Raw genomic sequence first — 14,858 nt, 5'->3', positions numbered from 1 at the left:
GTGCCATGGTGTATACACACATTGAGGGTGTTACACAGCCAGTGTTTGTACACACTGAGGGTGTTATATACAGTGTTAATTATTTTTGTATCTTATTTTAAAAACACTTTAAAAGAATCAAAAACAAGTATATAAACAATAAGGCTTACAAAGCACAACATGGCAGAATTGACAGCCAGCCAGGGAACACTCACCCATGGAGCTGGTTGACTGTGCCCCCACGGGGTTGACAGATGGTCTTCCCAGAGAAGTAGTAGATGGTGCTAAAACACATGAACAGAAACTCAGGAGGTCAGCCATCAGAATTTTCCTGTCAGCTGCTGTCAACACCGTCGCCATAAGACTTTATTCTGGCGAAGGTAATTGCTCTTTACTGAATAATTTTATGTCAATTTGGCATGAGCTAAGGTCACTGAGCTGGGAGGGAGCCTCGGCTGATAAAATGCCTCTGTAAGATCAGGCTGAAGGCAAGCATGTAGAACATTCTTTTCATTAGTGATTGATGGGGGGGGCAGCCATTGTGGATGATGCCGTCCCTGGACTGGGGTGATCCTGAGTTCTATAAGGAAGCAGGCTGAGCAAGTCACGGGGAGCAAGCCACCATGGCGTCTATCAGCTCTTGCCTCTAGGTCCCTGCCTTGTGTGAGTTCCTGTCTTAGCTTCCTTAGATGATATGGAAGTGGAAGCCAAACAGATCCTTTCCTCCACAAACTGCTGTGGTCATGGTGTTCATTGCAGCAATAGAAACCCTAAGACTGGGTCTTACAAATGCTAAGCAAGCACTCTGCCACTGAGCTGAATTCCCAGCACAGGGCCCTGCAAACCTCTGAAGTCCAATATCTCCTGCCATCCTCCGCCTTCCTCTCTCTCTTCCTGCTCTCTTCCTCCCTCCTCTGCCCCTTTCTCTGGCTCATGGTTTTCTCTTTTTCTTCTAGGTGATCTGTGACCGAGATTCTTCTAAGTCAGCACTCGGGGAGTGGATGACTCCTGTGTGCTGGGAGTTTGTCCTTCCGGAGACACAGCCTAGGGAAGGTGCTATAGTGGAACTGAGTTTCAAGAAGCCAGACAATACTTACTTAAACATCCTTTGGGCAACCCTGCAAACACACACACACAAAAAGAAAAGTCAGTTTTAACATGGCGGTGTTAGTATCACTGCAGACAGCTACCCAAACATCATCACCAGGGAGCAGGCAGGCAATGAACCAGAGGCAACAATCTCTTCCTGGCTTGACTTATGAGTTAAATGAACAAGATGGAAGCTACCCACAGCAATTAATTTGTAGAAGATATGCAAGGGATGGAAACATTAAACGGGGGTATATTAATTATAACAGGAGTTGAAGGGGAGCAGGAGAGGGTTGGTATAATAGTTACTCAGCTGGCTGAGAATTTAAGTTGAAAGGGACCCACACTAACCGCACACACATGTGGATGTATTCCTTGGATGTGCTTCTGGAGAGCTAACACTTGTCTTTTAGTAATGTCATAGCGATGGGATTCCTAAAGGATCTAGAGACAGGCAAAGCTAACACCCGGAGGAAGGCTAACTGCTTACTGTTCCCTGTGGCTTGCTCAGCAACCCAGGACCACCAGCTGGGGGATGGGCAGGTAGGGAGAGACGGTGGGCTGGACCCTTTATCAATCATCAGTCAAGAGAAGGCTTCACAGATTTGCTTACAGACAATCTGATGGAGGAGCATTCTCAGCTGTGGTTCTTCTCAGATGACTAGCTTGTGTCAAGTTGTCAAACACACACTCTCTCTCACACACAGACACACACAGACAGATATACACAGACACATACAGACAGACATACACAGACATACACAGACACACAGACACTTACACATACACACAGAGACACACACACATACACACACACACAGACACACACACATATACATACACAAACGCACGTGCGCGCGCGCGCGCGCACACACACACACACACACACACACACACACACACACACACACACGCCAGGACAGATGCCCTTATATGTGGACTAAGTCAAAGCACATGGAAGTTTCTCTCTTTTGTACTATTACTTCTTCTCATGGCCTTACTGTGTGTGCATGTGTGTGGTGCATAGAGGTGTTTGCACATGTGTGCACGTGTTCAGGTGAGTGCCCATGCACAGGTGTGTGCACATGTGGAGGCCAGAGGAGGCACTGGATAGTTTTCCCACCATTTCTACCTTATTTCATTAATTTATTGGGCAATGCTGGGAATCACATCCAGGGCCTGTGCGGAGCCAGCAGCACTGTCATTAAGCTGCATTGCCTACCCTGTCCCTTCACCTTAGGCTTTGAGAGAGTGTCAGCCATTGACCTGAAGCTCATCAGTCTGGCTTAGGATGGCTGGCCTGTAACCATGAGGGAATGGGCTAAGTCTGTCCTCAACAATCCTGTCTCTGTATTTGGCTTTATGTGAGTGCAGGGATCTGAATCAGGCCTATATGCATGATATGTTTGAAATTTGTTATAAAATCAAACTTAGACACTGCATATGCCTTTTCCTGTAATAGTAAGCATGCATTCAATTAAATCTCAGGATGTCTAAGGTATCACAGCAGCCTTATCAATACTATGACTCACTTCCTGAGCTATAAACACTCAATTCCGTGCACATAAACAGACAGCGTGACTTCCATAGTCTCGGTTGACCGGTTAGTATTCAAAAGTGGTAAAAGGGAACTTGCCAGAGCTTAGGCACCCCAAAAAGTTAGGATGGTTGTGATGTATAGGCCCACTTTTAGGGGGATCGCAAAGTCTTTAGTCTTCATGAGTTTTAAATTTCGACTTCTCCACATGTCAGTAAGATGTCTCCAGACTCAACTCTTCCCTAAAATGCAAGCATCCACAGCCAGAAACGAGCAGTCAATGCAGGGCTAAGTCGTATGAAAATAAAGTTATTGTCAGAAATCCTCTGTGTCTATCAGCTTTGAGTCATCGGCCATCCCACAGCCTTGGACAAGCCATTACCATTTCTCATGAATGTTCCTCTTCTGCCAGTTAGGAGTAGTCATATTAGTAAATCCGTCGATTTAAGTCTTTAAGAGCTGATCAGCAAGGCTCCCTGACAGTGTGCATCTGCAGAGCTACTGTGCTGCAGAGATTCCCGTGGTCCACTGCACAGAGAGCCCTGCGCTGGCCCCTGCTATGGGGCTGTGTGAGCCTGGAGGGTCCCCAGTGTCCTCCACTATATGCTGGGGTGGATCAGTGATGGCAGAGACAGCTCTGGGCAGTCCACACATGCGGATGTCTGCATTGCTCGTAGAGAGAAGATGACAGATGCCCACTGGGGGAGCCAGCACACAGTGGATGCTGAGTCCATGTTGGTTCTCGCCACGTCCTGTTGCGAATGGCTTTGCAGCCTTAAGTTTCTCACATCAAGGTAGCTTCTGGCATTGGTTGGATGTGTTTTGAGGAGTAACTGTCACCCAGGAGGAGAGTCCCCAAGAATTAGGAGACACAGTGACAACACCAGACAGTGACCATACTTCTTTGAACTCTGGAAACTTCACTGTCCAAATCCTACCACAGCACAGTTAATTTTCAGAGATCTGTCACCACCACCCCCTTGCATTAACACTAAGCAAGGTCTATCAAGCCGTGGTGTTTGTGTGGTCCAGACACTGGGGTGCCCTCTAGCACTTTTCCGCCTATATTGGGGTATCATTGGCATAAGAGTGCGTAGCTTCATGATGGTTTGATATAAACATTGCAAGATGATCACCACGTTCAAGCAAATAAATGAATCATTGTTCATAGACTGTCTCTTTCTTGTCATGATGAGAACCCTTCCAAGCCATTCGCGGGGTAAACCACGAGCGTGCGTCAGTTACTCTGTCATTACTTCCTCAGGATTTAGTCCCCGTAGAATGGCAGGTGTGTGCCTTCCCTCAGCAGTGCCTGCTCCTTGGTCTTTAGGAACCGCCTTTCTAATCTCTGTATGAATTTATTTTTATTTGCAAACTTGTTTGTTGAGAATTCCATCTATGAACACTGTATTTATGTCGTTTCTTCCCCGCTTCTTCCTCCAAGTTCTTCCACATCTCTCCCACTCCTCAAATTCATGGTCTCTTATCTTTAATATTTTGATACATATACACAAATTGCCTCTCCCATTCCTTCTCAAATTCATGGTCTTTTATATTTAATTATTTTGTTATTACCCCCCTCCCCAGTTCACTGAGAAAAGTCAGGACAAGAATTCAAACAGAGCAGAAGCCTGGAGTCGGGAACTGGAGCAGAAGCCATGGTGGAACACTGCTCAGTTGTCTGCTCCTCGTGGCTTGCTCAGCCTGAATTCTTGCACCCCAGAACCACCTACCCAGGGGTGGCATGGCTACATTAATCATCAACCAATAAGATGCAACCCAGGCTGTCTACAGACCAATCTCAGAGGCGTTTCCCCAGCGGGACCCTCACCCAGTCACCCTAGCTTGTGCCAAGTTGATGTAAACAGCCAGTACAGACGTTTTCACACGGCAAGTCTTCCAAACCAGAGCCTGGTATGTCTTTCTACTTTCTTGTGTGTTCCTCGGTTTCTGTAACACAGTATTGCCTTTGGCAAGCAGATCTTCCTCTTCCTTGGTTTTTCAGCTAGTCCACCAGCAGTGGAGAAAATGCTGCCGGTTTCTGCACATTGTTTTTGATGCCCCGCACTGCACAGGACTTTGGTGTTGGTGACTTTGATGGAACAGTTCCTACGTCCAAGGCCACAGCTGCCAACAGGCGACTTCTGCTGCTCCCTTCCTGATTTCTGTGCCTTTTGTCAAATTGCTCTGGGTAGGATTTCCAGTCGACTGCAAAGGAAAGTGATTCAGTTTCCACCCAGAAAGATGATGTTAGCGTTAGAACTGTCACTTGGGGGCTTCATCTGTGGAGGTGCCTTCAGTATGCCCCTAACGTATCATGGAATAACGGTGGATTTTGCAAATGCATCTTCTACAAATCTGGATATGTCTATATGACTTCATTCCTTCATTTTAAAATTTTGCTTTATTGATTTGCATGCAGGAAAAATTCTCCACTGATCATGGCAAATGATTCTCTTTTGAAATACTTAATTTGGTCTGGTATTTTGTCTATAGTTCTTGCACCTGGTTCTTTGGTGATACAGTTGTTATTTTCTCCCGGGACTTCTGCTTGACTTTGGGATCAAAGCAGGGCCGATTTGGGAATGCTAGTCTCCAAGTATTCCTTCCTCCTTAGTTATTTGAGTTTGAGAGATGGGATTGATTATAGACTGCTAGATCAATTCACTTGCATGTGGGCCGGACATTTGATGACAGCATTTTGCAAATAGCCAATTCTTTTATCCATCTGACGGGAGCTGTTTTCAGATGCTCTCCATGGGAGACACTTAGGAAGTGAGCCATTGAGAGGGGCAGTGTCGGGAGTCCCAGGCAAGGTATCTGAAGTGACTCTTGAGAAATATTCTTGAAGGAGTCTGTGGGACATCACCTGGCAGCTTATCCTCCCTGCTCCCAACCTCTTCATCACTCAGGGTGGTGATCACCTTTGTAGATAGAAGGAATTGAGTCTGATGGGCAGCGTTCCTTGTGACTGGAGGATGTGAACTCATTCGATGTGCTGAGACTTTTCCTTCTGGGAGAAATGATGGCCTTAGGGGCCTTTCCTGAGCTTTGAGTATGTCCCGGTGGGGAAGGTGAACGGGAAGAGTGAAGCTGTCAATAATTTTAATGTCTTTATTCTAAGATTCTCTTCCTGGTCCCGGAGTCCCACAAAGTTCTCTTGGGTGTTGATCTACGCTGCTTGGCACAGAGGAGGAGGAGGCTCTTGGTCATGTTGCCCCTGTCAGTGTCTCAGGTCACTCTGAACGGGTTGGAGGGTAGGCAGGAGGGGGTTGGGAAGGCTGCCTGTAAAGTCAGTTCACAGCATGAATCCAAATATTTCTCAGCATTTGACAGACTTCCTTAAGCCTTTGGTTTCTTGACTTTTGTTGGTGGTAAGTGTTAAGTTTGGGTCTTAAGTGTCTCCCACAAGCTTGTGTGCTCAGAGTTGGTCCCCAGTACATCGGTGTTTGGAGATGGTGTCTTTGGGGGTGGTGGCATTAAGAAGGGTTGTTTCTTGGCATGCACCAGGTAATAGCATTGCTCCACTACAGACTGGGCCAAAGGAGCCACCGACGGAGCGCTCTGAGAGGAGGGGCTGAGTGTCTACTGCTAAATATTTTATCTACGAAATATTTAAATAAATTAATTATCTATGTCTACTCAAATATTTTATCCTGTGGTGGAAATCTGACGGGAAACTGGTAACAGTTTGTGGGGGGAGTTTGGGCAAGTACAAGGACAGGCTAGGGAAAGCTTAGATGCTGAAAAGGGAGCTTAGTGGGCAGCCAGCCTGGGCCCTGCCCAGATGCAGGCAGGATTGACATCTCCTGGGGATTCTCCTCTCCACTGCTTACAGGATGAAGACATGCCCACACATGGCCCGGATGTGAGGCAGTTGATTGAGAGCTTCAAGGTTCCACATTCTTCAGGCAGTGATATGGCTGTTTCCGGCTGCCTTAGGTGAGAATTGTGAGCGGGGAAAGTTGTGGGAAGATTGGACAACCACTCCTTGGCCAGCAAAGGAAGTGCTTGAAAGCTGTGAAGAGATTAGGGTCCTTGAAAGGAAACTGCCTGCTTCAGGACAGTATGAAGTCTGCCGACTTTGCCTGTGGCAGGCAGGATCAAAAGTATCAAAGTTTGAAGTTTTTTTTTATTTTTTTATTTTTATTTTTTCCTCAACCACCCTGGCTCTCAGAGGCCATCCAAGGGAAGGCGGGGACCCTCCTGCTGTCCCCACAGCATCTGTGTGATGCTGTTTTTCCAAGCATGCAGAATATAAGAGCTACATAGTAATAGAGACTTCTTCCTAGACTTCTGAGATGCTGAGCAGCTCTGGTGCTGGACGCCCGCATGCAGCCCATGAGAGGGGGCCTGTGAGCAACAGATGCAATTGGAGACCCTAAGCAGTTGTGGGGGTCAGGACCGTGGGGTGCCTGCTGAGGGAAGCCACAGGTGGTGAATGGAGTCAGTCCTGGAGAGAGCCTAGCCTGGCTGCAGACAGTGGAGGTAGAATGGGGATCTGCAGACCCAGGAGCTCACGAGGTGCCACCTTCCTTGCTGATGCTGATGTGAGCTCAGGGACTCTGGGCTGTGCCGGGCTGGGAACTGCCTTAGTTTGAGTTTCCTTCTGTTGCTTTGCTTCTTTCTTTCAGAGTGAGAATATTTGCCCCATGCTGCTGCGTCTAGGAGCTATGTGAGCTGTTGGTCTGATTTTTGAAGATGCCCAGAGTTGAGAGTTTGCTTCAAATCTGAGGGGAAACATGGGACTTGGGTGTTTGACCTGTTCTGGAAACACCGAGACTTCGGAGTTCATTAGAGAGGAACTAGATGCCTTTTGTACTGTGGGATGCACATGAACCTGCGGTTTGGATCCCGACCCTGTTCTAGAAGGTCTCAGGTTGAAGGCTTGGTCTCCAGGGCAGCGTTCAGAAGTGGGGTCTTTGGGAGGGGACTGGATCTCACTGCATGGCTGACTGACTTGTTTATAAACTGTGGATTAACAGGAGGGGCTGCTGTGGAAGTGAATGCTCTCTGCTTCCCAGCAGCAGTTTCTGTCCGCACGTGCTCCTGCCATGTGCTCTCTCCTTGCCACAGCTTCAAAGCAACTGGACCAAGGCTCCACGGGCTGAACCACCTGCTCAGGGCCAGCTCAAGCTCCCTTTTAAAGGTGTTTCCTTCAGGTGTTTTATCACAGGAAGAGCAACGCGCAGGGCTCACAGATCCTCACGCTAGTAGGAAGATGGCCGTTCTCTCTAATTTTACCATAAATATACTTACCTCACATGCAATGTCTAGCGGATTGAAGAAAAATGTAAGATTCTTAATGTCTTCTAAACAGACTTACGTATTCATTAACAAACCAGTGTCTAATATACTTGCCACTTTCTGTTGAAAATGAACTTCAGGATCTTAGAGGAAGCTAAACACAAGGAGACTCTGAATTGATTCTACGCACGTCTGTGCTACGTGTTAAATAAAATTCTGATTACCTTTGTTACGTCTGGCAGAGGCGATACCTTGTGCGAAAGAGAAAACAGACTGTTACCAATGTCTCACCAAGAGATAAATTTACTACCAGCCCACATCACAACTAAGGGGTTTAGCCCTTTCCCACACTGTCCCACTCTTGTGTCTTTAATTTCAGAAAATAAAGAGGGTTCAGAAGTTCCTCACTCTCCTCTCTTATGTGTCATGGACCAGAAGGACGGAGAGGAGGCGATGGTGAAAGTATGTGGAGGGTATTCGCAGCAAACTGGGTGATCCAACATTCCTCAACTCTTGGGAGTGTGTGTGTGTGTGTGTGTGTCTGTATGTGTGTGTGTGTGATTGCTTCTACAACCCAAAGCGTCATGGTCCTTTAGGTTTAGATTGGTTGATGGGTCCAATTGGCTTCAAACAAGAATGAGGGGCAAGTCTAGCAGCTCCTAACGAGATCTGATTGTGACTTCCGGGAGAGTGAGTCGAGGGCACATCCATAGGCAGCCATTGGGAAAAAGCTTCAAGGGAGAACAGTTCTAAAGCCAGATGACAGAGAGAAGGACATCGCTGGCATACTGAGACCAGAGGCTCGTGTGAGTCCCTGCAGACAACCTCAGTGCCTTGGAGTCTCCTCCTAGCCATCGTGTTTCTGGAGATGTTTTATTTCAAATTACCTTTGTAATTCACTCCAGCCTATATGATTAAATTTGGTGGATAATCTAACTATAAAAATGCTAAATATTGAAATCTAGCACTCAATAATCCTCTTTCTCTAAGTCAAGCGGGTGTACTCAGTTTAGAATCTGAGCATTGGAGTCAGGAGCCTCAGCTCAGAACCCAGCTTCTCCTTTAATAGTAAGGCATGGATGGGTGTCAGCTGTTTAGATTATTAACTTCATTTTTGAAAACGAGGTTCATAATTTTTTGTGTCTCATTTTATTGTATAGCTTTCAAAGTATCTCTTCAATATGCTATTTAAGCTTTATGACGATCTATAAACTATGTGTTTTGTCCACTTAAGATGTATTTTATGTGTGTGGTCTTGGTGTTTTGCTTATATGTACGTCCTTGCTCTTAACCACTGAACCTCTCTCCAGCCCCCTTTATCCTATTTTAAACATCTGTGGGACTGTTTTTATAAGGGTTCTTATAGATCCTGGGGATAGGCGTAAACAAGAGGAGAAAATGAATTATTTCAATGATCTTAAGGAGAGATAGTTGCCCTTTTGGAGAAAATGTCCAGCTGTTGCACACGGCAGTCTGCTGCTGGCACACATGACTTGGAAAGCGAGAAGAAGCAACACATTCTTCATGAACTATCTGCAGTTCCTAATATTTGTCCCTACCATCCTCATTGTCCAGAAGTCCAGCACCTAGGGAGAAAGGAGAGAGAGCTCAGGGACTGTGATCTCAGCGCGGCTTTACTTACACGTGCACGAGCTAATGCAAACACAGACTTTCAGGATGGCACTGCAGCACCCAGCTCCCTCTTCCCCTGCAGTGTCCTGGGCCCACTCTCAAAAATGCCGCTATCTTTCCCTCCTCATCAAAGCAACCTTAGCCCGCTCCACTCTCACCATTCCTGGCTGTTAGAGCCTTCTGTCCAGTTATGGAGGCCTTTTCACAGTGAGACTTAGACCTCTCCCACTGAGCAATCAGTTTAGTGGCTGAGGGGTCTGTTGATCCCAAGGCTTAGTGTTTCTGCTGCCACTGAGAGGAGCCTCCCAACCATGCATGCTCATGCACTACTGATCCGTTCTAGGAGATCTCTGCCAGGATTCCCTTAGAAATGCAGAGGTGTAGCTCATGGGGTCATATGCTCTGTCAAGTTCTGCAGGCACACGGGTGAGCCAGACACACACACACACACACACACACACACACACACACACACACACAGACACACGGGGAATCCACGTGCAAAGCATTTCATCGCTCACGACATCAGATACTCACATTGTTCTGAGTTGACTCTGGAGATTTGTGTCACTGTGGAAGGGGTAGGCAAATGTTTCCATTAGCTATTGACAGAGGTGTTCTTCCTGACCCAGCCTTCTGTGCTCTAAGCTTTGGCCCCACCCCCACCCCCCGCCAGCGGTCCTTCTAATGGGATGCCCAGTCCTCCTTTCCAGTATCCCCATCCAGCCCTGTCATGCTAGCTTGCTTTCTCTCTGAGGGTTCACAGGTACTGAGGAGAGGAAGTCTGGGGCATGCAGGTGACAGAAGGAAGCAGGACAGGTATGCAGGAGGATTCTGTGGAGAGGGACCTTAATTCTGGGCCCTGTCCAGTTCCTCTTACACGTCCCACCGACTGTTTGTATTACTGTCTCCCACGCTGTCGCGTGGTTTTTTCTGCACACCGTCAGATGTGACATCTGCCAGCATCTTGTTTTCCCACATTTTCAGACTTGAGCACTTTCCTTTGGAACTGAGATAGATTTGGTTTTAAAGTATTCTTACTCCTCTCGCTAACTCTTCTGTTTCTGTTGACTGTGCTGATGGTGTAAACTCTGGAATTTTACTCTGTGAGCAGAGTCACTGGCAGGGTCAGACCTCTGGCGCCTGTGTGGGGCACCCTCTGAGCACACCTGGAAAGTCTGTCGCTATGGGGCTGCTGCTCAGCTTCCCTCCCTCTGGGACTTTCATGGGGAGCTGTCATGGTTACTCACCATTTTTTCTACACCGTGACCATCTTACTATCAGAATAACCAGGAAAAGGAGGCCTAGCAGAGTCACGACAGCAACCAAAATTACTTCTGAAACAAAAAGAGACCTATTGGCTTTGGGCCACATCATTGCCTGAGGCCACTGCTGCCCTCATACTGTTCTGTCCCCTCCTTCCTTTTCCCTCAACTCTTTATCTTATTTATTGTTTAGAGGGGGTCTCATATAGCCCAAACTGGCCTTGAACTCACTATGTAACTGACGCTGGCGGCTTTGGTTACCGGCAAGCCCAGCTTCTAGAGTTCCCTTCCTCATGCTTCTGCCATTCTGCCCCCAGCCCAGTTTTTAGCTCTTACACTTGTTCTCTTGGTTTTGGAACAGCCCTGGCTGCCATAGCCCTTGCTTTAAAGTGGGCAATCGGAGGGATCCCCTCCTCCACGGAGGTCATCAGTGGAGCCCCTCAGTGGAACAGGAGGAGGTTGGGTGAGATCAGTGGTCTGGCAAAGCAGTCCTCTGAGGGGTGAGGGAAAAAATTAGAACTTCTTTTTTTTTGGTGTGTGTTTATAATTTAACCTTTTGTGTATGCATTTTCCATTTTGTTTAAAACATAGATATTAGTATATTTGTACATAAGAATGTCATACTCAAATTTTTTTTTGCACGGATGAGCAACCTTTTGGTTTTGGAGGCCCTGGAGAGGTGCCCTCTGAAGGCAGTGATATTAATGTGTGCCAGATGAGAGGACGGACGTTTCCTGTCAGCGAGCCGACTGATGAATGCATGCTTGTGAACTTGTCACCAGGACTGGAGGACGATGTCCACTAGGACTGTCTGTGTATCCGTATGGTTGTTTTGTATTTGATATTTACGATAGAGCAGAAAAGACAATGAATGGGGGAATATGTCCATGGCAACCAGAAGTCTGTAACCGTGGAAGCCTGAAGATTATCAAGCTCTGAATGCCCAAGGTGTAGTAGAAGAGGAATGGGCTGTGTCCCGCCGTCTGGCTAGCTCAGCCCCGAAATAATTACACAGAAACTGTATTCATTGAAACACTGCCTTGCCCATTAGGTCTAGCCTCTTATTGGCTAACTCTCACATCTTAATTAACCCATTTCTATTAAGTCTGTGAATCACCATGTGACTGTGGCTTACCGGCAAGATTCTAACCTACGTCCATCTTGGTTTGGAGAATCATGGTGTCTCTCCCTACCTGCCTTATTCCTCTCAGAATTCTGTTCTGTCTACTCTGCCCACCTAAGGGCTGCCCTGTCAAAAGGCCAAGGCAGCTTCTTTATTTAACCAATGAAATCAACACAAATATAGAAGGACCTCCTACACCGAAAGGAAATAGATCATCCCACAATCAAGGCTACTTCCAAGAACACTAGTGGAAATCTACTCCAACTGGCAGATCGGGATTGTCTGTTGAGTCTTTTTAGATGTTTGTGAGAAAATCCTGCTACAGAACCCTTCGCCTCTAGAGATTTGCTCTGAATATATTTCCTGAAGTCAGCAGCTGATCTCCACCACAAAAGTGTCAAATTCTGGTGAAAAGGAGATTAGCTTGGATGGTGGGCTCAGAGGAAGTCCCAGAAAGCAGTTGTCTCTTTGCCTGGCGTTTGAAATGTTCTTAGTGTGGGCTTTTGGAAATGGTCAATCCTTGTGTGTGGGGAAGGATGACATACCTGAGGCAGTGAACAGTAGGAAGGATGTCGAGGGGCTGTGGTATGTTCTAGCACTGTGGGCAGTGGTTACTCTGTCTGAGAGTTCAAACTTCAAAAAGCCAGAAGTGATTGCTGTAGAGATGGACAAGTTTCCCTCAGGAATCAGTTAGAACGAAAGAACGGGTATTGGGGCTGAAAGACACCAGGTAAGAAAGCGAGCCAGTTCCACTAATGCCCCCAGGACAAGACTTGAGAGAGTAGGTATAGAGGAAAGGCCAGAGAGGAAGCTGGCTCTTACCCAAGCCTGCCATCTTCCGGTTAGTGTTCTCAGTGGGTTCCACGGCATCTGGATTCGTTCGTCAGAGAGAGATCAAGATAAATAAGTCCTCAAATTCACAGCCGCTGAGCTGTGAGACCTGAGTGTTAGGGAGACCCTTGTAGACAAGAGTGCAGAGGGCCTCCCAGGAATTGTGTGGCTTAGGTTCATCGGACCCAAGCAGGATAGGGTCTGTGAAAGTTCCGACAGTGGTGTCATAATGAAGCCTCAGAACTTCCAAGAGGCAAGAGAAGTCCCTAGAGTTAAAGAGATAAGGGCTTCTGAGAGACCAGATTTAAGGACACTTTGGTGCTCACACATGGGGCCCAAGGTATTGGTTTTTACAATAATTTCTGATAGTCCAGACACTTTGGCTCAAGTGTCTATTTCATGTTGAGTACCTTATCAGGGTAGCTTTAGAAATGTTTCTTTGTTAAGAAGGTGAAAAAAAAATCTTAAAAATACGAGCCTTCAAATGAAGACGAACAAGGGAAGTGAAGACATTCAGCCAGGCGACAGAGTCGGGAGGTGTGTGGTACCTAAGACTAAGCCACCAAATGGGGTTTCACACTCCCATGTTGGTAACAAAGTACCAAGCACCTCTTGCTGAAGTCTGTTAGTTTCAAGGCTGTTCAGTAGGCAGCTTAAAGCACCCAAGCAGCCCTCAGTAACCTTCACCGCCCCAAGTAAACTTCATATCTCCCCAGTAACCCATTACCCCCCTCCCCAGCACTCTTTCAAGATGGCAGACGGCGGAAGTTACCCCACAACAAGTGGCTGGGTTTCTGATCACAAAGCCCATGTGATTTGCTCAAAGCCATGTTTTCCTGCAGTGCTGAGGGCCTCCTGTCTGAAGCGGTGTTTTTTCCTAGGGTGAGCAGCCAGCTCTAGAAGAGGAACGCTGCCCTATAGCGGCAGAGGCCCCACCTTTAGGACTTGGTTTTGCATCAATCCTTATGGTTACAATCATTACTCAATTTTTGTGGTTTTGCATCAATCCTTATGGTTACAATCATTACTCAATTTTTATGGTGTAAATTGGTAAGAAAGTAATTTAGAAAGTTTCCTATCTATAAATTTAAATCACTAGAATTTAAATAGTAATTTAAAAAATTTCCAACTCTCTATCCCCTCAACTATATAACCTTGATTGTGGTAATAACACAGCATTAAAAAATAGGATTTGTTTGCATAAGATTTTACAAGATAGATTGCTACCTCAGCTTGGTGTCCGAGTTTCAGTGCAAGTTTTCCTTGTCTATTTTTAAAACCTTTTATCAGTGAGATTAAGAGCTTACAGAAGGGACCCTGCTGGGTCGACAGGTAGACTTGCACAGTGAGGGTCCCTGTTGCTACTGAGGGTAGATCAGCGATCAGCAAGGCGGTGGCGGGATCCCTGGGGCCAGTGACCTCCCAGGAGTCCCACACAGCTGTTCTGCAAGGGGCCTCCATTTTCACAGCGGTTTCTAGTCCACTGGGAATGCCGCACAGACTGCATCAGCGGCCGGGCGCCTGCAGAGAAGCAGTGGTTCACTATTGCTTTTGACACGAAAGCGCGGCAGACCTCACAGCCATAGCCTGTGGCCATCAGTACCTCTCTCTTGCCGCCTTGGAGCTGCCCAAGCTGAAGGTGTCATGGCCTGAACAAACCCCAAACCGTTCGTGAGTAAGGAGGAACAACAGAAACTGTGCGTCCATGGAAAGCTCAGGACAGAACTGCTTCACAGGTGAGTTCTGCCAAACATTTAATGACCAACTAAAGGCCTTCCTGCTTAATTCTGCATAGCTGCAGAGAAAATGCTTCCAAGCTCTCTCTAACTGGGCACCATTATCCTGATACCATGATCAAACAAGGACATGGTGAGCCAATGACACACAAGACATGGGTGCAAAAGTCCTCAGCTCAATACCAGCAAACCTAATCAACAGGACACAGGGGAGACTCACATACCGTGACTGGCGAGGGCTGTCCCAGGGATGCACACATGACACACATGAGAGACTCACATACCGTGACTAGCGAGGGCTGTCCCAGGGATGCACACATGAGAGACTCACATACCGTGACTGGCGAGGGCTGTCCCAGGGATGCACACATGAGAGACTCACATACCGTGACTGGCGAGGGCTGTCCCAGGGATGCACA

The 14,858-nt window shown here is 47.0% G+C and overlaps 1 protein-coding gene across 15 annotated transcripts in view; it reads right to left on the bottom strand.

The window, feature by feature from the left end:
• The window catches only part of Tsbp1 (testis expressed basic protein 1), a 57,093-nt gene that overhangs the window by 36,594 nt on the left and 5,641 nt on the right, over window positions 1-14,858 (bottom strand). For 10 of the 15 annotated variants that reach the window (XR_015735508.1, XM_087898462.1, XM_087898463.1 and 7 more), the window contains exons 1-7: window positions 12,695-12,909; window positions 12,418-12,528; window positions 10,735-10,821; window positions 10,022-10,054; window positions 9,412-9,438; window positions 8,077-8,103; window positions 195-263 (exon numbers count right to left, since the gene is read on the bottom strand). Coding sequence is in view for 14 of the 15 variants with exons in the window: in XM_087898462.1 (XP_087754588.1) it covers window positions 195-263; window positions 8,077-8,103; window positions 9,412-9,438; window positions 10,022-10,054; window positions 10,735-10,821; window positions 12,418-12,528; window positions 12,695-12,707 (367 nt within the window). In the remaining variant the exon portion in view is untranslated. Of the gene's footprint in view, window positions 1-194; window positions 264-8,076; window positions 8,104-9,411; window positions 9,439-10,021; window positions 10,055-10,734; window positions 10,822-12,417; window positions 12,529-12,694; window positions 12,910-14,858 lie in introns of those variants that run through there. The other 5 variants (XM_087898474.1, XM_087898475.1, XM_087898471.1 and 2 more) reach the window with 4 other exon arrangements.

This window comes from Myodes glareolus, chromosome 18, assembly GCF_982192425.1.
Source record: "Myodes glareolus chromosome 18, mMyoGla1.1, whole genome shotgun sequence".
In the NCBI taxonomy this organism is placed as follows: domain Eukaryota; kingdom Metazoa; phylum Chordata; class Mammalia; order Rodentia; family Cricetidae; genus Myodes; species Myodes glareolus.
The sequence above is the reverse complement of the archived record's forward strand: the minus strand, read 5'-3'. Positions and strand labels throughout refer to the sequence as shown.